The sequence below is a fragment of the Etheostoma spectabile genome, chromosome 22 (assembly GCF_008692095.1).
Source record: "Etheostoma spectabile isolate EspeVRDwgs_2016 chromosome 22, UIUC_Espe_1.0, whole genome shotgun sequence".
In the NCBI taxonomy this organism is placed as follows: domain Eukaryota; kingdom Metazoa; phylum Chordata; class Actinopteri; order Perciformes; family Percidae; genus Etheostoma; species Etheostoma spectabile.
The window spans coordinates 2,183,099-2,209,451 of NC_045754.1; the positions used below are offsets into that span (position 1 = coordinate 2,183,099).

The 26,353-nt window shown below is 41.5% G+C and overlaps 1 protein-coding gene across 1 annotated transcript in view; it reads right to left on the reverse strand.

The window, feature by feature from the left end:
• The window catches only part of sspo (SCO-spondin), a 101,452-nt gene that overhangs the window by 38,867 nt on the left and 36,232 nt on the right, over positions 1-26,353 (reverse strand). The window contains exons 43-79 of the mRNA XM_032503798.1: positions 25,617-25,721; positions 25,351-25,478; positions 24,317-24,437; positions 22,289-22,416; positions 22,054-22,195; positions 21,811-21,942; positions 21,523-21,697; positions 21,230-21,305; positions 20,650-20,671; positions 20,356-20,476; positions 19,980-20,193; positions 19,064-19,205; positions 18,709-18,885; positions 14,110-14,304; positions 13,902-13,979; positions 13,638-13,793; positions 12,262-12,420; positions 11,296-11,460; positions 11,013-11,204; positions 10,758-10,880; positions 9,616-9,745; positions 9,217-9,342; positions 8,720-8,807; positions 8,289-8,487; positions 7,805-7,975; positions 7,330-7,585; positions 7,161-7,207; positions 6,839-7,009; positions 6,528-6,662; positions 5,935-6,071; positions 5,765-5,859; positions 5,583-5,632; positions 5,040-5,210; positions 646-816; positions 452-531; positions 168-337; positions 3-49 (exon numbers count right to left, since the gene is read on the reverse strand). Coding sequence (XP_032359689.1) covers positions 3-49; positions 168-337; positions 452-531; positions 646-816; positions 5,040-5,210; positions 5,583-5,632; positions 5,765-5,859; positions 5,935-6,071; positions 6,528-6,662; positions 6,839-7,009; positions 7,161-7,207; positions 7,330-7,585; positions 7,805-7,975; positions 8,289-8,487; positions 8,720-8,807; positions 9,217-9,342; positions 9,616-9,745; positions 10,758-10,880; positions 11,013-11,204; positions 11,296-11,460; positions 12,262-12,420; positions 13,638-13,793; positions 13,902-13,979; positions 14,110-14,304; positions 18,709-18,885; positions 19,064-19,205; positions 19,980-20,193; positions 20,356-20,476; positions 20,650-20,671; positions 21,230-21,305; positions 21,523-21,697; positions 21,811-21,942; positions 22,054-22,195; positions 22,289-22,416; positions 24,317-24,437; positions 25,351-25,478; positions 25,617-25,721 — 4,995 coding nt within the window. The remainder of the gene's footprint in view (positions 1-2; positions 50-167; positions 338-451; positions 532-645; positions 817-5,039; positions 5,211-5,582; positions 5,633-5,764; positions 5,860-5,934; positions 6,072-6,527; positions 6,663-6,838; positions 7,010-7,160; positions 7,208-7,329; positions 7,586-7,804; positions 7,976-8,288; positions 8,488-8,719; positions 8,808-9,216; positions 9,343-9,615; positions 9,746-10,757; positions 10,881-11,012; positions 11,205-11,295; positions 11,461-12,261; positions 12,421-13,637; positions 13,794-13,901; positions 13,980-14,109; positions 14,305-18,708; positions 18,886-19,063; positions 19,206-19,979; positions 20,194-20,355; positions 20,477-20,649; positions 20,672-21,229; positions 21,306-21,522; positions 21,698-21,810; positions 21,943-22,053; positions 22,196-22,288; positions 22,417-24,316; positions 24,438-25,350; positions 25,479-25,616; positions 25,722-26,353) is intronic.

The following is a 26,353-nucleotide window of genomic DNA, read 5'->3' on the forward strand; positions in this document are numbered from 1 at the left end:
ACCTGGACAGGTGTATCTGGTGCAGTTGAGCCTCCCACCCTGACAAGTGCTGAAACAAAAAGGAAAAACCAGCATCATTTTTTTCCTGTTCCTTCTTTGTGGATGTTTCTCTGTTAAATATAAATGTGGTATACAGTATGTTGTCTTTGTCTGTGTTTTATTCTGACCAGTTGTTACATCCATCAGGGGCTACAGTGGTCTCCCCTGGTTCCAGCCTTTGTCCAGTGCTGAGCTCCATGCAGGGACAGTCTTCTTTCGCTACACACACTGTCCCGTTAGCAGACAGGACTTTTCCCCCTGTACAGTAGCACCCTGGCTCACATTGCCATTCACAGTACTGGAGGACATAAAGAAAATGATCACTCCACTATTTTAATCCACTAAGCATGACTTAAAGTTGAACCAGTGGTAATGGCTGGAAACACGAGTTCAAGATCAGTGTGTTACTCACAGCCAGATCATCACAGGAGCGAGGGCAGGAGGGACCACAGCTACTGAACACCGTACCTGGGACCTGAGTGCATGGCGCCACTAAAAACACACACATGACAATCGGCTGTATCGTGAACAAAACTCAAACTGCAGATGTAGACCAAAACACATCCTCACAGCCTCATCTACATTCTACACACTCTGTAAACGTACCTGGACAGTGGTCAGTGTTACAGGCTATGACGTCAGTTCCCCGCCCCTCACAGTAGTTCCCCTCCCCCTCTGGATGGGGACTGTCACACTCTCTCCTCCGGCTGCGAACCCCCCCACCGCATGACTTGGTACACTCCGTCCAGTTACTCCACTGACTCCAGCCACCGTCCCCTGGAAAGAGCAAACACATCATAAAGTAGTGAAAAAAAGGGAAAAAAACGTTTTTTTATCAGTCAATTCCGTATAAAATCACCCAGGAAGTGACAGTAGTTTACAAAACCTGGCAACATCAGTCATATCACTGGATGTACAGTATGTATCTGTCATCATGAACAAGTAAAGACTGGCAAAAGTTTTCATGGCAGCAAGAACAAAAACAAAGTGATCCATCCAACCAAGTTGTTATTTTTGTATTTAAGTTTAGATTTTTTGATTTTGTATTATATCCCTCTCAATATTGAAAGAACAGTTTTACAGGAGAAAACTGAGAAACTTAAACAAGTTCCAGTATCTAAAATGTATCTATCTAAATCTAAAATGTCACCTTGTAAAAATCTTTTAAAAAAACAACAAAAAAAGGATGTTCCCTAATCAAATCAAAAGAAAACATACAGAAAACACATTTACAAAATAAATTATAGACATATAAGTTGTCATAATAAGTTGTCTGAGAAACTCTGCAGCCTCCACATGAAAAGTACATGATGAAAGGCCAAAATTACTTTAATTAATGTAGAATAGAAAGTGCAAGTTTGTTAGTAATTCTCTTGGTTATGGATGGTTGAAACATGAAACGTGTCCATTTGAGTTATCTTGGTGAAAGTAGCCATTGCCTTTTATCTTGCGCTTGAGTAGATTTAGGGACGTTTTAGCCCTGGCCAACAGTCTTTGTTAAGGGATGATCTGTCTATACTCCTCTTTGGCTCCTTTCATTCTGTCCTACCTCCAATGATTTAGTGTTTTCCTCTTATCCTTTTCCTTGTTCTTCCTTTCATTCTGCGTCAAAAATCTTTCCTTGTCTTTCTCCCATTTGCCATTGTGATCTGAAGTACATTTCATTGAAATAATCATGAGATGCATAGAATATATATACACTCACCGGCCACTTTATTAGGTACACCTGTCCAACTGCTCGTTAACACTTAATTTCTAAGCAGCCAATCACATGGCGGCAACTCAGTGCATTTAGGCATGTAGACATGGTCAAGAGAATCTCCTGCAGTTCAAACTGAGCATCAGTATGGGGAAGAAAGGTGATTTGAGTGACTTTGAACGTGGCATGATTGTTGGTGCCAGAAGAGCTGGTCTGAGTATTTCAGAAACTGCTAATCTACTGGGATTTTCACGCACAACCATCTCTAGGGTTTACAGAGAATGGTCCGAAAAAGAAAAAACATCCAGTGAGCGGCAGTTCTGTGGGCGGAAATGCCTTGTTGATGCCAGAGGTCAGAGGAGAATGGCCAGACTGGTTCGAGCTGATAGAAGGGCAACAGTGACTCAAATAACCACCCGTTACAACCAAGGTGGGCAGAAGAGCATCTCTGAACGCACAGTACGTCGAACTTTGAGGCAGATGGGCTACAGCAGCAGAAGACCACATCGGGTGCCACTCCTTTCAGCTAAGAACAGGAAACTGAGACTACAATTTGCACAAGCTCATCGAAATTGGACAATAGAAGATTGGAAAAACGTTGCCTGGTCTGATGAGTCTCAATTTCTGCTGCGACAGTCGGATGGTAGGGTCAGAATTTGGCGTCTACAACATGAAAGCATGGATCCATCCTGCCTTGTATCAACGGTTCAGGCTGGTGGTGGTGGTGTCATGGTGTGGGGAATATTTTCTTGGCACTCTTTGGGCCCCTTGGTACCAATTGAGCATCGTTGCAACGCCACAGCCTACCTGAGTATTGTTGCTGACCATGTCCATCCCTTTATGACCATAATGTACCCAACTTCTGATGGCTACTTTCAGCAGGATAATGCGCCATGTCATAAAGCTGGAATCATCACAGACTGGTTTCTTGAACATGACAATGAGTTCGCTGTACTCAAATGGCCTCCACAGTCACCAGATCTCAATCCAATAGAGCATCTTTGGGATGTGGTGGAACGGGAGATTCGCATCATGGATGTGCAGCCGACAAATCTGCGGCAACTGTGTGATGCCATCATGTCAATATGGACCAAACTCCCTGAGGAATGCTTCCAGCACCTTGTTGAATCTATGCCACGAAGAATTGAGGCAGTTCTGAAGGCAAAAGGGGGTCCAACCCGTTACTAGCATGGGGTACCTAATAAAGTGGCCGGTGAGTGTACATACACAGTGGTGTGAAAAAGTGTTTGCCCCCTTCCTCATTTCCTGTTCCTTTGCATGTTTGTCACACTTAAGTGTTTCAGAACATCAAACCAATTTAAACAATAGTCAAGGACAACACAAGTAAACACAAAATGCAATTTGTAAATGAAGGTGTTTATTATTAAAGGTGAAAAAAAATCCAAACCATCATGGCCCTGTGTGAAAAAGTGATTGCCCCCCTAAACCTAATAAGTGGTTGGGCCACCCTTAGCAGCAACAACTGCAACCAAGCGTTTGCGATAACGTGCAATGAGGCTTTTACAGCGTCCTGGAGGAATTTTGGCCCACTCATCTTTGCAGAATTGTCCTAATTCAGTTACATTAGAGGGTTTTCGAGCATGAACGGCCTTTTTAAGGTCATACCACAACATCTCAATAGGATTCAGGTCAGGACTTTGGCTAGGCCACTCCAAAGTCTTCATTTTGTTTTTCTTCAGCCATTCGGTGGTGGACTTGCTGGTGTGTTTAGGATCATTGTCCTGCTGCAGAACCCAAGTTCGTTTCAGCTTGAGTACATAAACAGATGGTCGGACATTCTCCTTCAGGACCTCTTGGTAGACAGCAGAATTCATAGTTCCTTTTATCACGGCAAGTCTTCCAGGTCCTGAAGCAGCAAAACAGCCCCAGACCATCACACTACCACCACCATATTTTACTGTTGGTATAATGTTCTTTTTATGAAATGCAGTGTTCCTTCTACGCCAGATATACTTGGACACACACCTTCCAAAGAGTTCCACTTTTGTCTCATCGGTCCACAGAATGTTGTCCCAAAAGTCTTGGGGATCATCAAGATGTGTTGTGGAGAAATTGAGACGAGCTTTGATGTTCGTTTTGCTCAGCAGTGGTTTTCTCCTTGGAACTCTGCCATGCAGGCCATTTTTGCCCAGTCTTTTCCTGATGGTGGAGGCATGAACGCTGACCTTAACTGAGGCAAGTGAGGCCTGCAGTTCTTTGGACGTTGTTGTGGGGTCTTTTGTGACCTCTTGGATGAGTCGTCGCTGCGCTCTTGGGGTAATTTTGGGCGGCCGGCCACTCCTGGGAAGGTTTACCACTGTTCCATGTCTTCGCCATTTGTGGATAATGGCTCTCACTGTGGTTCGCTGGATTCCCAAAGCTTTGGAAATGGCTTTATAACCCTTTCCAGACTGATAGATCTCAATTACTTTCTTTCTCAATTGTTCCTGAATTTCTTTGGGTCTCGGCATGATGTGTAGCTTTTAAGGATCTTCTGGTAGACCTTACTGTGTCAAGCAGCTCCTATTTAAGTGATGCCTTGATTGTGAACAGGTGTGGCAATAATCAGGCCTGGGTGTGGCTAGAGAAATTGAACTCAGGTGTGGACAACCACAGTTGTAGTATGTTTTAACAAGGGGGGCAATCACTTTTTCACACAGGGCCATGATGGTTTGGATTTTTTTTTCACCTTTAATAATAAACACCTTCATTTACAAGTTGCATTTTGTGTTTACTTGTGTTGTCCTTGACTATTGTTTAAATTGGTTTGATGTTCCAAAACACTTAAGTGTGACAAACATGCAAAGGAACAGGAAATGAGGAAGGGGGCAAACACTTTTTCACACCACTGTATATATATATATATATAGATAGATAGATAGATAGATAGATAGATAGATAGATAGATAGATAGATAGATAGATAGATAGATAGATGGGACAGCACCTTGCTTCAACGCAGCGTCATAATTCCTGAAAATATTATCCATCTCGGAAATGTATCTGTCTCTGCAGTCATCTTAACGATTAAATACAGCAAAAGGAAATATTACTCATGGCTTTTTTTTTTCCTGTGAAGAATATTTTGAGGTGTTGGTGAATTCTTAAAAATTGCGTTGTAACTCACATTACTGAGATAGTAACGATTATGACATTAGCAAAACTAAGTCAGTATTGCGTTATATTACTGCAATACAGCAAAAAGGAATACATTACTGTAATTGCATTACTTTTGTATTCCCAACACTGCTTAAATATGAATAGAATACCAGTCAGTACAAATGAACACAATACAAACTCACGGTCACATGAAGCAGAGATACAGATTTGGTCTTCTCTGCGAGGGCCCAGACATGGCAGGCCACTGCCAGAGCGCTGGGGGCTGGAACAGAACCGGTACCGAGACTGAAGACCTGCTCCACATGACACCGAACACTGACCCCAAGGAGTCCACGATGACCACTGGCCATCAACTGGAGAGTATGTGTTTGTACGTGAAGGTACAGAACAAGAAGGATACAGCATGAAACAATGAGGTGAAAGAAAACAGCAGGAGAAATTTCATGTTGTTTATATTAGTTTTACAGTACACGCTATTTTGCATCACAACAGCTTCATTTTAAATCCTAAGGGTTATTCACATTGAGTATACTTCATCAAACTAGAAAAGGTAAGTCATAGATAAATTAATGTGAACAGGATTTTAATGCATGTCAAATAATGTTACTATTATGCAAACCGTGAAAAAATGACCTAGTTAAACAATGTTATAACAAGAATGTAAAGAAACCACAGAAAAAAAGCAGTGCCTGTATTAAAGATAAATTCAATGAATTTTTGCTTACCACTGCAGCTGACCTGAGAGCAGTTTACCAGTTTCCCTGCTTCACATGTACTGAAATATAAACACACACAAGTTAAATCATCATGTTATCTTTTCTTTATATACTGATGAATGGAAACAGATTCAGGTGGAGTTAAACTCATTATGTCTCATAGATTGAAGGATAACGTCAGTTTTCCTTACCAGTTGTTGCAGTTTAAGGGCACAATATCTCCTGGTTTGAACTTTTCTTCATCTAAGTCACAGCGACAGTTAGATTCCCGCACACACACACCATCCTGTAAATATGAAGGACCATTAACAATATAACCGTGGTTCTTGTATATACGTTTGTGTTTAGCCAACCTACCCACCTGTTGGACAGTCCCATTTGGACACTGGCAGCCTGGTGTGCAGTTCCTGTTGAGGTCCATTGTGAGGTCTGTACATGTGACTGCTCCCGTCACACACTGCTTCCACTTCTGGCCTGGAGGACACACCATGCCACCTCCTGACAGAGCAACAGTCCAAGCAGGGATTAATGAAAACCTTCTCAGTGCAATTAAAAACAAACAAATCTGAATGCATAAAAAAGTAAACAAATTTATTTGTTTTTAATCTGATTTTGTTAAAAAACTGGAGATCCAAAGCTGCCCACTACTAATATAACACAAGCTCCATAATGCCCATAAATAACATATTTTGACTAGCAAAAACTTGAATCCAAAACAATATGTACAGTATCAACCATTAATCTAGCAATGAAATCAACCTTTAAATACTGATGTTGCCATAAATTATGCATTCCTATTGCTGTTTTCCTGTGCAAAAACATAAGTTAATGCAATACTTGTGTGACAGAGGATGTACACTACATTCTGCTGTCTTCTTGAAATGTACTTATGCAACTTATACAATTCTGATATTAAACTTGACATTATTGTTCGATGTGTAGATCTTGCCGTACCACAGGGCTGTAGGTTACAGGCGCTGAACTGATGAGTGGTGCCGTGGATTCGGATGGGCCCGCGGGTCCGACTCCTGTAACCTCCGCCACACGTCACTGAGCACTCTGACCATGCACTCCATGGATCCTTTACATCTTTAGACACATAACTATGTTAACTTCCTTTATATTTTATACTGTGCTTTGTTTTTTACTTTATTTGAAAGCACACAGGCGATAAAAAGAAACAAGCAACTGCTTTTTTACTTTTCAAAACATGGACAGTGTACAGTATATAATAACATGAGCAACCAAGCAACTGTTCTCCTTACTATAGCAAGGTTCAATGCTGCAGGTATCAATCCCAACTCTGTCTCCTTTGCAGGGGCGACCTCCAAAAGCTGGAGGAGGATTGGTTTCTGAACGATACCGCCTTCTCACGCCAACATCGCATGTTCGACTGCAAGCGCTCCACTGGGTCCAGCTGCTCCAGCCACAGTCCACTGAGAGACACACACAGGATAAAAAGGTGGAGAAAGACAGAGAGAATGGGAGACAAATGAGGAGAGAAGAAAAGACTTTAAGACTGCAAGAGACAGAGAGGGAGACATATCAATGTACAATCAAAACTACATTATTAGTAAAACCACTTACCAGGACAGGGAGCTCTTCTGCACTCCATTTCTCCATTAGTGCAGGTACTGATTGAGACACACCATGCAAGAAAGGGTGACATTTGAGTTGATGCAGTTCATTCCAACACCTAAAATTTTGTCTACTACTTTACAACAAGTATACATTTTGGTCAGAGGGTAAACAGTACCAGTTATTGCAGGCATCAACAGGCAGGGTGGCACCGGCTGGGTACAGTTCCCCCTGGTGGTAACACGGACACTGCGCCAGGGGAACACAGCTGCCATTGAGCAGGTAAAAGCCCAGGGCACAGTAGCAGCCGTCGTAACAGGCGGTGGCACACTGCACCTTTGTGGAGGCTATGTCCAGGCATATCCGCGGACATGCACCCCCGTGAGCCTCACATTCTTCTGATGTCATGTACACCATGCCCTCTGGACACACACCTGTGACGGCTGAATATTGCACATACACACACAGGCATTTATTCAATGTGGTGGATAAAATAATGGGAAGCAAAAATATAATGCATCCAATACAAAAACATCTGTACAATTCTATTATAGCTATATAATATCTATATAATAGTATTCACACATATGATTCCATGGCCCCCCATAGCTTGTCATAAAAAAACAAAAACAAAAAAAAACATGATGCATTACCTGAGCAGGGGTGGGAGTTGCAGTCTCTTGTCTGCATTTGTGGCCCGGGGCATCTGCTGCCCCCATGCTGTGGAGTGGGTGAGTTGCAGAATCGCTCTCTTGTTTGGACGCCAGAGTTACACTCTGATGAACACTGTGACCAAGATGACCATGCTGACCAGCTGCCATTCACTGGAAACATACAACAAAAAACTTTTTTTTTGCTTTCGCTGCTTTTAACAGCGAAAACACACCGGACGCTTAAGACTGCAAAACAATCACTGCAGTGTGCGGGCCGGTAAAACTGCTCCGCTCCTGATTGCAGCCGGTATAAACTGACAGATTGGATAATATGGGCACCAAAATGAAATTACTACGTTTTACAGCACTTCCATGTCCAGTGTGGCTGCTAGTCTTCTTTCTAACACATCATTTGTGAAAAGTGGAAGGAACAGAAACATGATGGCAGTTGTGGTGTCTGTGTGTGCATCTACACCTGTAATACCTGGACAGTGTACAGTGTTACAAGGCTCTTGCTCCTCACTATCTCCATCGCAGGCAGAGTCCGTGTGTGTGTTGATGAAGGGCAGGACGGTCTGGTTGCAGCTGCGAAATCGTCTTCTGATTCCAACATTATCTACATGGTTGAAACATGTTTTACTGCACTCTGACCAGCTGGTCCATTCAGTCCTGACTCCATCTGGTAGAACTGCACAAGAGGAGGACAGAGTCATCAAATACTGTAGTTAAAAAAGCGTGTGATTGATTTACAAGACAAGGATACTGGCCTGAGAGTGACAAGCATAAAGTATTTGAAGAAAGGCTTTTACTGTAAGTGTTGCTCAAGAAATAAAAGCTTCTGAATAAAAGGTTTAACCATTAAAAGTGACTGCATTAGTGTTATTGTTGTGTCCCTGGGGTGTGAGTTGGTATACCGAGGCAGGGACTGGAGCAGGGCCGGACCCCTGAAGAGTCCCCTGCACAGGGCTGGATTCTGACTGCTCCAGCTGGGTTCACTTGAGACCTGAAGAGACAAAGTCAAGTCATAAAGATTCCTAATCCAAATGTAATGGGTTGTGTGGGAGCAGAAGAAAAAAAACAGAAGTCCATAACAAGTGCGTTTAGACAAACTTACAGTAATGATACTTGTAGGCAAACTAGGTTGTTGCAGCATTACGTTCATATAAACATACGCAAACCAATTTTTGACAACTTTAAATAAAATATTCTGTATAATGCAAGCATGCATCTACATTATTTAGAGTATACAAAATATAGCAAACAGACAAAATAAGTCAGATTAAGTGCCGAATTATTGATAAAATTCAAAATAATCACACTTCTGTTGTGAAAATGAGTGTTGAGTGAGTGAAAGTGTAATAAGGAGTGTTCCAACAACTGCCTTACAAATCTATTTATTTAAACAGGCTCACCTGTAGCGTTGCTGGAGCCCTGGTCCACAGCTTACATCACATGGTGACCATGACGACCAGGCCGACCAATCACAGGTTGCAACACAAAGGGAGGAGTCACAGGTGACTTGTCCATCTTTGCAAACACTGTTGGCAAAAAATATGCATTTTTTTTTTACATTCCAATTTGCAGCAGTCCAGTTGTCCAGGACATTTCTAGGAAGAACTTGAGTGTGATTTCAAATATTGCTTTCTATCAACTGATAAATATGACGACTACTCACACAAAATGAAAAAATAATTCTGCATAGTTATGAGGGATTTATTTGGAAAGTTACATTTCAGTAAGTTGACATTTTAAAAATAACCAGTTATGAAACCAGGGTCGCTATAAAAGCAAAAACTAAATCTTTTTCTCACCAAGTGGTACACTGGTCCCTGCTGACGGTCTGTCCTGGCTGTAGTGTTCGACCGTCCCAGAGACAGACACATTGGCTGGCATTCACACATCGCCCATCCTGAAGGTACAGACCATCAGGACAGCGACATCCTGGAGAAGACAAAATTGATGTCTTAATCAGCATTTCAGCTGCCAGTGAATGAGCGCTCTAGACGCTTCAAGTTTGTGGCTTTGAAAAAGAAACAAAAAATCTTTATGGGCTATATATATATATATATAAATTAATAAAACATATAAAAAATGCCAACCCATTGAATCACATTCAGGCATCGATTAATATACCATGGACTAATGAACTCTTTATCTGATTCACAGTACTTGAACTGTCACATGGGACCTTGAGGAGCCAGACCTGTTTTGTCTGACAATTCAGGGAATATAAATGAATCTCAAAGGGCTTTATTGCCTCACTGTGACTTGTAATGCACTTTTTGTTCCTTAAATGTACGAGGAAAGAAAATACCTGCGTATTTTCTTTGTGATTAACAATTTTTATTTATTTTAAAGATTAAAGAAAAAACAATTAATTTAGTCCTGCTTGAAATTTCCAGCAAATGATTAAATGTTGATACTTACTCAAAGTAATGTAATTTAAACAGCAAAGGACCTGTGTGATTTTGGCAACTAAACCAAAACACCCAAATCCATTAATAACATATGACTTTGTTAATCTCAACAATTAAACGACAAATAATTTCTCTTCAGCATATTTGAAGCATTCATGTATAAAAGAGGCATTATTTTGTCTTGTGTTATGTGCAATAATGGATACTGAACTGTACAAACAGAACAATGTCAAAATCAAAATACTCTAAACTATTCATTCACTGTGACACTGGGTCTCAGAGACGTATCAAAAATTTTCTCAATTTTTCATATCTACAGGACATTATAAAGACAACAATGATGTCACCAGGCTTCAAAATAAACTTTTTCATCCACCCGTCAAATAGCTGGTTTATGTTAAAATTTTACCAGCCACTCAATAGGTGTTTTGTGTTTTTTTGGCAGGTGAGTAAAGTGGATGCTAATTTTGAACACTGGACACCTCTCTACAGTCTTAGGTCCAAAATCAGACCCCATCCACTCCTGTGTGTCTTACCCAGTATACATGCTGCAGTGCAGTTGCTGGTCAAGCTAAGATGTGAGCAGGTAGGAGGACAAGGCTCCACCCTCCCAGCATGGCAGTCTGCCTCAGTCACCAGCACCATGCTGTTGACGCAGCCTGAACAACCAATCAGGGAACAAACATAGTTCGGACAGTTTACAGACTCAATCATGCAGTAACGCAATAATCAATATGGCAGTATTATAAACACCAACAGCAGGAATTCCTATTTGACAGTGTACAAGCCACCTGTCTGTGTGCTGATGTCTTTGGTGCACGGCTGGCTGTTGCAGCTCTGGCTCTGCAGGGTCATGCCCTTACAGTCCAGCCCACCGTTCTTGGGGGGAGGAGCAGAGCAGGTTCTGTTCCTCTGTCTGACACCACCTCCACACTGAGTGTCACACTCTGACCACTCTGTCCACTCTGACCAGTGACCATTAACTACAAGAGGAGGCCGAGAGAAACCAATAAATTAGAGACAGGGTAATTATGAATAATGCGTCCTATTTGAAATCAGGTTCAGAGGACACACCTGGACATGCTTTAGGGAAACAGGATCGACTGTCGAACTGAGCTCCACCACAGGCCCCACTAGGCAGAGCTTCCCTCAGTATGTCCCTCTGCCGAAACAGGGAGCCTAGACCACAGGACACGCTGCACGCACTCCACGCTGTCCACTGGGACATGATGCAGTTCACTAGAGGAGAGGAAAAAGGATGAAATGCAAGAATATCAGAATTTCCCTGTTTTGTCTTATTTTCAGATGGTATGATACTATGTTTTGCTTCCCGATATCAATTTCAATACCTGAATTTGGCCGATACCAAGTGCTAGTCTGATACCAGCGTGTATATTTTATTATGTTTTGACATCTGTGTACTACTATCGCTGTATAGATGTAATATGATTTCTAAACTTATCATATTTTCTGGACTATAAGTCCCACGTTTAAAATATTTTTAAATGTTAATTCAAACATAAAACATTACCGTCTACAGCCGCGAGAGGGCACTTTAGGCTCGTCTCCACGCCATGGAAGTTGTTCTGTGTACTATTATGTAGTGGAATAACTGTTAATGTGTGACGTTAGCAAACCAGACACCTACCGTATTTAGCCTGTTGTTCTGTATGCTAAATGTTTGTTTTTGGTCTTGGATTTTGTGAAATACATTTCTGATTAAATGCAATTTAAAGTGCGACTTAGACATGTTTTTTTTCCACTTTTTGACTGATGCAACTTATATACTGGAGTGGCTTATAGTATAAAATACGGTAAATTAATTACAATTTTTATTATCCAATTTGACAGTCAGTCATAACGGAAAAAGAACATAAAAAGGAACATTTTCTTTGGGGCGAAATTATCTGGTATCAGATGCATAAACTGCAGCATTTAACAATTCCAATTCCAGCATTTTAGGCAGAATTGGAGGCTTTTCCAATACTGGTATTGGTACTGATCTAATCTTATTACCACTTTTGGTATCTTATATCTTACCACAGTCTTTCTCATCTGATCCATCCGCACAGTCCTTCTGCAGGTCACATCTGCGGTCCAGGTGAACGCACTCCCCACTGACACAAGAGAATTGCTTGTGAGAGCAGAGGCTGGGCACCTGGGGGCCCTGGGGAGTCACCGCTGGTCTGGCTGTGGTGCCTGATAAGACATAAGAATACAATAACAGAACTTTATGCTTGGATACACATTTTTTCCAGGAATTACACATTAATTAGGGCTGTCCCAAACATTTTTTTTTTTTTTACGATTAATCTATCGATTATTTTTTTGATTAGTTGACTTACCTAACGATCAATTTTTTGATTAATCTAACAATTATTTTTTCAATTAATCTAACGATTAATTTTGCAGTTAGCAATTATTTTTCCATTGCTCAATTATTAACTAATTATTATTAAGAGCCCGAACCCGATTTAAACCCGACAATTTTTTTATACGTGGCCGTTATAAAGTACTCGTGAGATATCTGGCCTGGCTGGGCAATTATCGAAGGCAGTGCTACAGATGGGGGAGACACATCACAGTTTATCTCACACTCAACTTAGTGCAGGACATACTGTACACGCGTGAGCTACCTTAGAAGCTGGAGAAGCATAGGTGAGTAGAATTTACACTGTTTTGCTGCTGTTATCCTGACTCAGGGATTATTTTACAAAGTCTATAGACTACTACTTGTTGTTGGCATTTAGAGTATAATACTCCCACACTTTAGAAGACCGTGTGCGAGCCTTTTACTCAACGTGTTGCGGGAGGCAGCCATGTTATTTTTTGATTTCTACGCAACATGTTGGCGTAAATTATTTGTGTCGACGCATTTACGTAATCAATGAGGTCGACGAATCGTCCCACCCTTAACATAACTAATTGTTATTATTTGTTTATTTTCTGCATCATATTTTCCATGTGTGTGGAGTCCATCATGAAACTATGAGGGCCAGATTTTAACGATCTAAGCGCACGGCGTGAAGCGCCTGGTGCAGGTGCGTTTAAAAGTATTTTACTAATTTGCTGTTAAAATAACAATGAAATGCCACGTTACTAACTTTAGACCAGGTTTTTGTTGGTCAATGGCGCGATCTCTTTCTGCGGCCGCAAGATAGCAATATGCCCAGAATGCACACCTCCCTATAAGACCAGCACGCCTATGGGCACACAGATGGGCGCAGGTGCATTTGCTGTTTAAATGACTTAGGCGCAGGACGGGAAACTGACAACTGCGTCGGACTTAAACTAGCACTAAACTAGACACTTGCGTCAGACTTATCCGCAATACCATCTCTTTTAGATTTACAGTGTTGAATTGAAGTAATTTTATTTCCATTCTTCCTCTAGTCTGACAGGTTGTTGATGCATACCACAGCTTTCTTCATCTGACCCATCCAAACAGTCCGGTTTGCCGTCACACACATGTGCCGAGTCGACACAGCCTAAAGTCCGGCACACAAACTGACCCTCCATGCAAAGCACTCTGGGTAGGCCACCATCATGGGGGGTTGTAGCGATCAGCGGGGCTGAAAATAAAAATAAAAAAAGGTTACAATATATGTTGATTCTGTGTAAGTGTTAATCCATGGGTCTTGCCTGGTTGTAGAATAACTAGCAAGGCTGTTGTCTCTCACCTTCTGTGGTTTGCAAGCCAGGTCTTCCAGAATAGGTAGTTGTGGGGGGATGCAGTCCAGGTTGACCTGTGGTGACTCCTGGGTAGAGGGATGGTCCGAATTTATCAAAAGTGACTTGCAAACAGACATACCCATAAAGAAAAGGGGGAGACTAATAAAAACCCCAAAACAACAATGCGTAAAAAGTTTTAACATCAGCTGATTACACCTGTACTTGAAGTTGTAGTCTTATGAAGTCCTGTTTGACCTGTGACCCCTGGGCTAGCCACACCAGGTAGACCACCTTGGGATCTGGTGGTATGGAGGCCTGGGGCACCTGTTGTACTGTCACCATGGAAACCTGGTCTCCCTGTGGAGCTAGTCTGGTTCTGCAGCCCTGGAGAGCCTTTGGTTGTAGCCGTACCTTAGTAAGATGAGATGAAAGAGACATAAACAGAGACGCATAAGGATAAAGAAAAATGGAACAAAAGGGAGTAAAGAAGGTGCTGTATATTTCTTGACTAAAGAGAGATTGTTGTAGGGTAAAAGGACTGGGAGTTGGACCGTCAGCTGGACGGAGATGGCTGTTTGAGTTGAAGCTCCTAACCCAACTTTGCTAAATAGTTGTTTTATGTGGTTCCTACTCCGGTATTCTACCACTGTATGCTCGATATAGTTACATAGGGCGGATTGGCAAGCAAAGTCAGAGCACAATGCAGTGATACTGATGCTATGGCAGAGGCAGTACTGGAGAAATAAAAAAGCTACCTCGAGCCACTCTTTTCTCAGATCCGGTCTCAGATTCAACAGGTGGGGCACGACAATGATAAGAATCTAATGCTATCCATGCTCAAGCATCTCTCCCTGCAAGCCTTGGCTCTCTCAGATCTGACGTCAACGACCTAAAAACTACTGTGGAAAGCAACTCAAGTATTCTGGACAGCCAAGGCCACGCTTTTCGAGAAATGGAGATGAAGCTAGCAAACATGGAGGACAGAAACCGAAGATGCAATGTCCGCATCTTCGGGCTGAAAGAGGGGCTAGAAGGTGCTAATGCTATCCAGCATCTCTCGCGGTCCCTGCCTGTGGCTCTTGAATCCAGTCGATGTTCAAATAGAGATAATGAGAACACACTGAATTTACAGTGATAGCCCAACGAATAACACCACCACCGGTTGCACGCTGATTTTCAACGTTGGTTATACAACCAGGCAGACAATTCTACAAGCTGCGCGGAAATCTCCGCTCGTCAGGGCAGGAGAATTTGCTTCTCCCGGGATTACAGCAACTACAGAGTAAAAAGACGACGTGCTTTTTATCGAGCCATGGATCTAGCACGGGTCTGGATTTTTTCCTGCTTTATCCGGCAACACTGAAGATTACGGAAGGCGTGCAGTACAGAGCTTTTCCTTCCGGCGGGGATGCTGAGGACTATGTGAACCGTGCTTGCGCCCCGTCCTCTTACTGCGGCAGGGAGAGCCAACACTTCGGATTCTGTCACGGAGGATGCCGTGGAGGATCAGGACTGAAACAACTGCCCGATGAACATGGACTGTTGGTTTGTCTTGTTGTCTTAATATATCCTGATTTTATCGCACTGTTGTCTGATGATTACAAAGACTGTTTCTGAATGTTATGTCAACCTAGTGTAATATGGCCTAATCTTCACACGTTAGCTGGGCCGATCCCAGGCTAGAGTTTCCCTTACATGTGTTTCCCTTATGTGCTTGCTGTTGTGTGCTTTTTGTTTCTTGTTTCTGTTGATGAGAAATGCGTTTATTTTATTGTTAATCTAATATGGAACCATGCTATGAAAATCAGGTAATAATGGGCTGATGTTCCATTTTTTGATGCCCCATGTCCAATCTTGATCATAGACCTACTTTGGGTGTTAGTCGTCTGGCTGTTTCTTCCCCTTTCTCTCACTTTCCTTTTTGTGTCACTGACTTGTATGTTCCTATTCTGTGTTTTACATGTATTTTGTATTGAGGGACTTAGCTTTAGATGCACTATGGTTAGGATTTACCAAAATGAAAGGCAGTAGCAATTTCAACTTATACTTTCATTCACGCCTTCTCCACGTCATCGATGCGGCAGAGGACAGTAAAACCCCAATGTCACTTCTTTTTCTTGACACAATGTAAGCATTTGACAGGCTTGAGTGGCCATTTTTATGGTCAGTCTTAGAGGTGCTGGGCTTTGGTAATACTTTTATTGGTATGATCAAAGCTTTGTATTCTAATCCCTTAGCCCGAGACGCACCACCTCCTCTTTATTTCCAGTTTCTAGATCCTCACGCCAAGGTTGCCCTTTTAGTCTTGCATTATTTGTAATTTCTCTAGAGCCGCTGGTTCAAGCCATTCGCCAATCCATTATGGTGTCATCAATATGCATTCGTAATACACAGCATCATCTCTCATTATTTGCGGACAATGTTTTCTTTTTTTTAGAGAACCCCTCTCGGCCTCTCACTCAACTTCTATCGCTATGCGAGGAGTATGGAAGCTCATCAGGCTTTAAAATGAACAGGTCAAAGTCTGCACTACTTCATTTAAATGATTCTGCCTGCAACTCAACCTTCTCTGCCAGCATCACCATTGTAGTTTAAATATTTAGGCATTGTGATTTCAGTTAACTTTTAGTTCACAACTTTAAACATTATTTCTGGTCCTTTTGTCTTTACCTGGTTTAATCCAGATACATCTGTTTGTTGGCATACCTTAGAGAGTGCTAGGACAGAGCCTTGGTCACTCTTTTTGCCAATGGTTCTAACAAACAGTGTCAGCTACGCTTTGGGCCCATTATCTCCCATCTTATCAAAACTTGGAGATAAGCTGAAACATACTGCCATATAGCTTGTAACTGGCACTTTTTTCCAATTATTCACTCCTGATTGGTGGGAGGCCGATAACAGCCCCACAATGGGAACAAAGGGGGGTTCATCATCTAAAAGACATTTTTGGCGAGGTTGGCTTGTTACCCTTCTCTGACTTACAAAATGCATTCAGTCTACCACGTTCCTCTTTTACCTTCAGTTAAGATCAGCACTCAAGGAATACGGTGTTCCTTGGCGGAGGCCCATCCACTGTGCAGCTTAAAAACTGTGGTATGGTATCCAGGCTTTATCAGTTCTTAGTGATATCTGGCCGCACGGCCCTTCCTATTGAGAGGAGTGTCAATCTTGACTGGCCTGATGGTTTAACATTTCAGAAGTATCTCGCAATCCAGACCATTAACAGATTCACTACAATTTAATTCATAGGACATTACTCACCCCCATGAAAATGTACCACATGAAAATAATCAGCCCTATTTGCACTTTCTGCCCAATTAAAGCTCAAGGTACATACTGTATCTTCACATGTTCTGGGAGTGCTCGCCTGTTGGTCAGTTCTGGAACAATATTGCATCCAAAATTTCCACCTTGATTAATTGATTAATGTTACTGTACCCATTTCTGTGAATGTTTTGATTCTGAACGACTTGTCAGCCTTCCAGCTCTCTTCCAGCTGTGTTTGCTGGACTTCTAGCTGCTAAGAGGATGATTGCAACCCGTTGGAAGCCACCTCATGCCATGTCTATCCGTGCATGGACCTCTTCCTTCTTGGATGTCGTGTACATGGAACTGTCAATGGTGTGCATCCATGGAGCACCAGAAAGGACCCTGGACATTTGGCCCAGCATTGCTGGCTCTTTGAGGTCCGGGTGTAGCCTTGTGCTGCTGCCTTTACCTCAATCTGCGCATGTGACTGGTCCTTTGTCTTGTGTCTGTCTGTGTGTGCGTCTGTTTCTGCATGTGTTGTTTTGTCTCCCTCCCAGCTTTCCTCTCTGTGATTTTTGGCTCTGGGACGCGTTCCATTTCTCAGTGTATTGTTTGTAATTTTTTGTATCTGTTAATTTCTGAATGTATAAATAAAATTTAAAAAAATAATGATCACAAAGAAGAGATAGTTGTAGCAGCAACCAACGTAGTAACGTAATATTAACTTTTAGCCTATAGCATTTCATGATACCACAGACACTTCACACAAGTACAGATGTACAAAGAGAAAAGAAAATAGTAGGCCAATACAGACACAGATTAAAAGGAATAAAAACGTCATGTAAATGGAGGGGGACATAACTTTAATCTAGGCCTCTGATGTAAAACCACATTTTGCATTGTAAAGTTATTTTATGAATGAAATAGACATATTACACACCTGAGGGACAATTCTGGGACATTTATGAGTCCTTTACAACCCCATAATTGTCTCCATCTGTTCAAAGCCTGACTGAGATTTTTTTCCTGTGATGGTCCTGCCCCAGTATCAGCTATAACTACAACAGATATCTTCTAAAATAAAATTAAAATACAATTAGGTCTATAAATAAATAAATAAATATCCTGCTGCCTTTTACCTGGTTGGAACACAGGCTTTTCAGGTGTTACACCAAAATCTGTGACCCTTCAGAATGTGTTACTGTAGCGCCGTCTACCTACCATAAATCATTCTGTGACTTTGCAGGAAAAATGGCGTATTTTTCACTTTAAGTCTCGTTTGCTGCTGCAGGTCATTTATGATCAACAGATGAAAATGTATTCCGTTTCAAAACATTTAAAAGTCACATATAGTAAGTTTTAAAATGTGTTCTGGTTTTACGGCAAAAGTACTTTGTAATTGTCTTTTCAAATGTGCTAAATAAATAAAGTATATTATTAATAAATTGTCAAATAAACTATCAAATCAATCACTTAATCATATAGGAGATAAAAAAATGTTGGTGGTGTGGGATGACTTAAAAGAAGATGAAAAATATGCATAACCAACTATCACAGAGCTCTCACCACAGTTGATCTCGTCAGAGTGGTCCCTACAGTCTGGTCGACCATCACAAAGCACAGAGACCGAGACGCACTCTTCACTGTGCTGGCATGCGAACTGGCCTGGCTCACAGCTCTGCACAGTCACTTTCCCCCCACCAGAGGGAGATGTGGTTACACTACTGGGGGTCACCAGCTCATCTAAAAGTGCAGGTAGAAACAACATCTCATATTAACAATGATGTGAAGTAGTCTAAACAACCCAGGACTAGTTCTGCAAAACAAAGAACTTATAGATGAGCTAGTATACAAAGGAATCTAAGTCCTGATAATTATCAGTGATATCCTTTAGTTGTGCATTCAGACTTGAATTCCTTACCTCCTCTGCAGCCGATTATCTCCACCCGTAGGTAGAAGGTGTGTCTGAACTCCACGGGGATGATGCGCAGGTAGCGAGCTCTGACCAGCCGATTAAGCCAGCGGGTCACAGGGTTCCTGCCCACCATCCGCACCTCAAACACCTACACCACAATCAAGAGGACACTTCCACATGAGCATATGTAATGATTAGAATTAGAGCTGGGCAATATATCGACATTATATCGTTATTGTGATGCGAGACTAGATATCGTCTTAGATTTTGGATGTTGTAATATGGCATAAGTCTTTTCCTGGTTTTAAAGGCTGCATTACAATAAAGTGATGTAATTTTCTGAACTTACCAGACTGTTGTAACTGTTCTATTATATGCCTTTACTTGATTAGTCATTATATCCACATTACTGATGAATATTTTTCAAAAAATCTCATTGTTTAAATATTTTGGGAAAGAACCAATAGTCAACACTACAATATCGTTGCGGTATTGATATTGAGGTATTTGGTCAAAAATGTTGTGATATTTTGATACTCCATATTGCCCAGCCCTAATTAGAATAGTCCATATCAACGCTGTTCATTTCCAGGATTGTTCAGGTGCCACCGGAAAACTCCGCCGGATATCCCTCATTTCGTCCGGATGTCCCACACTTTCCACTTTCTTTGTGTTGGCATTTTTAACTGCGGTGGATTTCTGAGGACTACGGTTAACTGCTCCTCAGATCTCATCAGGGTAAATCCAGACAGCTAGCTAGACTATCTACCAAATCTGAGTTTTCTGTTGCAAGACTAAAACAACTTTTGAATGCAATGCTTATGACTAGAATAACCTGTCCGATTTTTGTTTTTGTCTCGCATTTATGACCACATTCATTAAACATAAATAAGACACAAAATTTTCACATTAGTAGAAATACCTTAGCAGGGCCACCAGGCTTGCCATCCTCAGTATAGTCTGTGAAAAAGCTGCTGTGCAGGGCGAAGGCCAGGCGATATTTAGTGAGGTAACCCAACATGCGTTCACAGCCCTGGATCACTACCCCTGATATCCATGTGGGTTCCAGGAAGTCCACCTGAAAATATGGCTGGGGATCTGTAGGTAAGGGGCTCCATCCAGGATCCATGGCCTGACTGCACAGATGAAAGATGATATGTCTGTTATTTTTCTGGATGCTTTATATTTTATTCACATTATGATTCAAAAGGTTTTAGGTGCATGAAAAAAAAAGCATCAAATGTTCAGAACAGTACATGCTTTAGGGGTGTCAACCATATAAAGATCCGATCACTCACACGTTAGGGACGATGTTTAGTCGTCCACCATCAGCAGGGTTGTTCTCACGGTGCGAGGATGAAGTCAGCTGACCATATCGAATTCTCCCATCCTCCAGTCCAAGGGGAGAAGAGCAGATGCCTGCAGAATAGGATGAATTTTAACGGAGCCAGTTTTGGAAACTGATCTTTTCAAACACAACACAATGAAGCATTTGGCATGCAGTGATATTTGAATTTTTTTAATATGAAATTAACAGAGGCTGCTGTTCTCCAAACACAAGAAAAAAGTCTAAAACTGCATTTAACACTCACCACGATATCTGGGGCCACCATCCTGTAAATACATGAGAAAATAAATTGAGGGTGGATATTGATGTACCTCTATTAACACCTGTAATCTTTGGGTCTTGTCTCATTCTGCAGTTCAATTACTAGTTCTAAGAGGGGTGGGAAAACAGGGAAGCCCTATGTTCTACCCCTTTGAAAATAAATGCCTCAGACATTAAATTATTAGAATTATTAGTATACATTTTAGCTGTAACGTTTTTACATAACAAGTTCATAAAATGTATAATATTGACCTGATTTAATTTTAATAAAGCATTTAATTAAACTACTTTAAATCTGGCCCCTTTGCAAATTTTGACCCGGCTTCCATATATATGTAGGTTCAAAATAAAGTTTGGCCAACCTAGTTGTTTTTTTTGTTTTTTTAAATCAGTTTTTATAAAGCTTTTGTCAACGTTTGAGGCTTTCTACTACGTTTTTGACACTTTTACTGGTATTTCTGTTGCTTTATATAACATTTTTCATTATTTTTGGCATGTTGAGGCATAAACATCTGTGACACAGAAATGAAGAATTAAAAGGAACTGATGAAGTGTTCTATTACCGTTGGTGTTACTGCAGGATAAGTGACAGCAGCCTTGGACGGAGTCCTAAGAGGAGCAGGGGTAGGTGTGTGTGGTCTGTAAATTAACACACAACATGAAAGCAGAGGAAATTCCAAAATTAATTTTTGATTATTTTACAACACCAAGAAAGAATGAAAGAAAGAGCTGGACAAACAGACATACAAAGCAAGAAACAGAATGCAGGAGTGGAATAACAGGATCTATCAAATATTACAATTACTACTGCTATTATTATCACAGCTACATATCATAATATTATCCTCTACAGTACCTGTCTGACTGGGTAGTGATGTAGGGATGGCAGCCGGCTTCATCCTCTCCTTTGGGACAGTGGGGGATTCCATCACAACGTTTAACTGCATCGATGCAGCCCCCTGGAGGGGGGCAGGAGAACTGACCAGCAGGGCAGCTGCGTGGACTGACGGCTGTAGGGGATGGCTGCGTACCTGCATGTGGAGAATGGTCAGGAAAATGGAAAAAACATTAATAATAACACTTTACAGTTGAATCGTTATTATACAATTAATGTAACCAAGGTGTGTAAGGTTGGCAAGCTCACCACAGTACATCTCATCTGATCCATCCCCACAGTCATTAACTCCATCACAGACACTTCCCAGTGGACCCGCTGGCACACAGCGACCATTTTTACACTGAAACTCTTTCTCTCTGCAGCCACCTATTGGCAAGACTGGGGAGAATAGTGGGGGTATTCAATCAAAAGAGAGGAGAGCATTTTAGAATCACATTTTTAGACAAAGTCCCGTAACACCAACAAAGTAGCATTAAACTATCCACTAACCATCTCCACAGCCCATGATCTCAAGTCGAAGGTAGATGCCATTCTGAAAGTCGTGTGGCAACAGGCGGACAAACTGCGCCAACACCATCCTGTCCAGTCGGCTCACTGCCACCCCTTCATCATCATCGTTACCATGAAAAACCTGAAGGTCAAATGATAATACATCCATTTTATGATCTGGCCTTCAATGCATATGATGGAGAGTTGCATGGACTTGGTGGGTTTGATGTCTAACCTTGGCTCTAGGCCGGGCATCAGTAACCAGTTCTTTGTAAGTGTACCACTGTCTGCCATCCTGGCTGAACTGGAGGTAAAAGCTGGACACGAATGTGTCAAACATACCACCACCCTGGGTAAGCACACCTACAGGACGGTAGAAGGATAGAAAGAATTGTATTTATTTTACTGATAAGGCTACATAATCTCACATAGGAATTGGACTGCATTCTGGGGGAAACCTGGTCTGATTAGGAAAGACGGCATTAATTCCACTTTGGACAGAGCTGCTCTCATATCAAGAAATCTGACCTGAGTCTATTATTGGTCGCAAAACATGACAACCCAGAGTTGAAACCAGGAATCAGAGGTGCATCTAATATCAAGTAACCATATCGATATTTACCGAAACGTGGTTGATGAAGAATTTGTTAGTCTAAATCAGTGGTTTTCAATAGGTGAGGCGCGACTCCCCTGGGGGGCGCCAAAGAGTCACAGGGGAGACATGACATGCAAAGAAACAATAACCGTATGCATCTCTATTGTTATCGGTTATTGTGCATGTGTGTATTAGCTTTAAAATGCATTGTTTCCTTGTGCCAAGTCAACAGAAGTCAGCATTAAGGGAGGACACAGGACCCAGCAAAAAAACGCAGAAATTATGATTGTGAGGTAAAGTTACGTTTCACCTGGTCCTACACCTTGGGCTACACCTCTGCTGGGAGCAATGCCGGTCACCCGTTTCTGGTTGTGGGTGGAGAGCGAGTTCCCCCAGATCTCCACTAAGACTATACAAGTCCTAATCCCCTTCACGTCCACCTACTTGTGTAAGTGTGGGCTTTCCACACTGACCCTGAAAACAAATACAGATCAAGGCTGCAGGTGGAGAACGACTTGCATTTATGTTTCTCTGCAGTGCCGCCCTGCATGGAACACCTCCGCGCATCAAAAGTGCGGCCTCAATGTTCCCACTGACAGACGCGGCTTCAGCCCCGAATGCATTTTGAAAAGTTGACGGACAAATATGAAACCAGACAACGCTTAGTGTCCACTCTCGCTGTAAAAAGCTGTGCAGCTTCAGGTTTATGGATGTGCTTTACTGTCGACATGCTGCAGCAGCCGGTTGCGTTTGAGATCTGTGTATTTCTGCCGTAGTTTCGGTTTTCCTCCCAAATTTAAATATTGTGATATATATTTTTAAAGCAAGAGGTTGCCTTATGTTGCAATATGGATCTAAGGCCATTTCGCCCATCTCTACCTCCAGATACTATACAGTTATCCATTGTGGTCCACAAGACTCGGTGCTTGGACCAATTATATTCACCTTATACAGTATATGCTTCCTCTAGGCCAGGGGTTCATCAACTACATTTTTCCAAGGGACAAAATTTTTCTAAGCAGACATTTTGGAGGCCAGACTTTCAAGCTTATTCCCCAGAGTCCTTATGTTTTCTAGCCTCGCAGTTTTCCTTGGATTGGGGTGTCACTTATATCATGGTTGTAGCTGCCGTGGTCTTGCTCGACGCCCTGGTGTGCCCTCCGTAATGCCCCGCTATGTCCTGCAACTCCCTGCTACGCCCAACTTTGCGTAACTTTCTGCTACAACTATTTTTCTAGTCATAGTTCCACTATCTTTATTGTTACTAAAACTGCCACTGTTCATCATTCCAACTCCATTCATAAGTTATTATAAATCATTTTCTCTAAATCTGTATATCTGCATCAGTATCTGCATCCAAACCAGCAGCGAGAGATGCCAAGCCATAAAGAGCCCAAGACTGGCTGAGGTTTCTGCATAAAGGAAGTTTTTCCTCATCACTCGAGGTTTTGACCTAAAAAGAAAGATTTTCCTTGCTAATGTTGCACCAAATGCTTGCTTGTGGGAAATTGCTGGTCTTTGTAAATTAGATTGTGGTCTAGACCTTCTCTATCTGTAAAGTGTCTTGCGATAACTCTTATGATTTGATATTATAAATAAAATTGAACTGAAAATTGATTTAGTAAACCAGCATTTCAATCTCTACTTGGCACCTGCACAAAAGCTTACCAGTGATGTTGTATGGTTTCAGCAGGTCTATCTGTAGGTATGGATTTTGTTTGTTGCTAGTGTGTCCCTCAGGGCTCCGCTGTGGTAGGTCCTTATACTCCTCAGGCTCTGGACTCCAACCCTGCAGATAAATGTTTTGCAGATTACATGTAATGGTAATGTTGAAAATAAAGACTTGCAAACGCTACTTTCATTAGGACTGTTGTATAAATACAGAGTTGGTGATGCAAAGAGGAAAATACTGTGCATTGACAATATTACAACATGTCATTGAACCAACCATAGTCATTTGGTTTTAAAGCACTTTCACATTAATGGGTTTCAAGTTGGATACAGCTTAGTATATACAGCAACCACAGTGTACAATACACAATAATAAAAAACATTTAAAATGATGATGTACCAAAGTTTATGACAATTAATCCTGCAGGTGTCAAGTAATTTGACTTATAACCAAAAGTGTAATGTTGCAGCTAACACAAGAGGTAAAGTCAGAGGATCACCAAGGACATTCAGATTCATCCTTACATGTCTGTGCCAAATGTCATGGTAAAAAAATTAAATATAAATATTACAATCTGGAGTGGTCTAGGTACCGACTGACCGACTAACCAACCAACCAACTAACCAACCGACATCGCCATCGCTTGAGCCACGTAGGAAAGATTTAAAGATCAAACAGAACCTTCAGGCCCAGGAGACCATGTTAGCAATTCAGTGGTCAGAGGCAGAAAGAGCACCTGATGAGTGTAAAGAGCGGGCATGGTCAATTAAAAAAAACACTTATTCAAGTTTCTTTTATATTTCTAATGTCACCAAAACTGTCAAACATTTTGTTACTCACCCAAGTTTAAAACCTCAGTTTAAATTTAGTCAGTAGATTTAGTAAATTTTGTTTCAAAGGTCAGGGTAGAGGCTACAGAACAGCAGTCTTGGAGCTAGTGGGGATTTAGCAACTTAGCTTGAATTTCACCAGGATGAACAGTACATAGTCTGGCCGTATTGCATACATCTATGGGCAAAGTGTACTGTACCTGGAGGTCCCTATGGGGGTCCCACCCATGGAGGCGACCTGCCTCAGGAGGGTGTCCAGTCTGCTGTGACGAAGCACTGAAACTGGAGGCTGGGAGAGTGTGAACTCCCAGAGGAACCCAACACTCATCTGAACAGAGGAGGAGAGGAGGTGAGATTCCAAGAAAAAAATAGAGTGGAAATAGATAAATCCTTGAATAATAATCAGAAATGCTAAAAAAAAAAAAAGCTTATACGCTATGTGAAATGGCATGAGAAAAACACAAACCTCCAGGAGGAAGTGGATAGGTGGGAACCAGAGATGTAGTGTCGTCTGCTGGCTTGGTGGTCACAGTGACAGGGCTTACTGTCACAATAATGTTGTCAGTTCCTTCTACAGAGTAGTTGTTGAATAAAAATATTAATGTCATAAAACACTCACTTTATTATCGCAATGTTTGCAAGAATGAACTTGACCTTGTATCTGGATTGCATATTTCTTGTTAAAGAAGTAAATGGATCTTTATTTAGATTTTATTTTACAAATCCTCTCTTTTTATCTCATTTACTTCATCTTCAAAAGCTGTTGATGCATCTTTAAGTTTATACAAAAGTAAAAAATTACATACTGTGGTACAAATCCCTAAGCAATTTCTGTCAGGTTTGAGATGTTTGACTCTGCAGGTAGTGTTTCATATACTGTTGGTTCTTTTGTCAACTATTTTTTTCTTGTTTAGAGTTTTCTTAAGCAGGTACAGTAAACAGTGTTTTGTAACATGTGGGATATGTCTGTGGTCAGAAGAAGAGGGGAGCGAGGGTTTCCCTCTCTTCGCTGGATTAGCAGAAGATGTGCGCTATTCTTGATACAAGCAACCTTAGAAAAAAAGACATGTGTGTGGACAGCAAGGAAAATAAAACACTCCCTCCAAACAAAAAAGGGTATTTCTATAATTTAATGGGATCAACGTCATCTCTGACATTAATGATCCCTCAGTAGCAACATTAGTAACCATGGAGTGCAGTTAG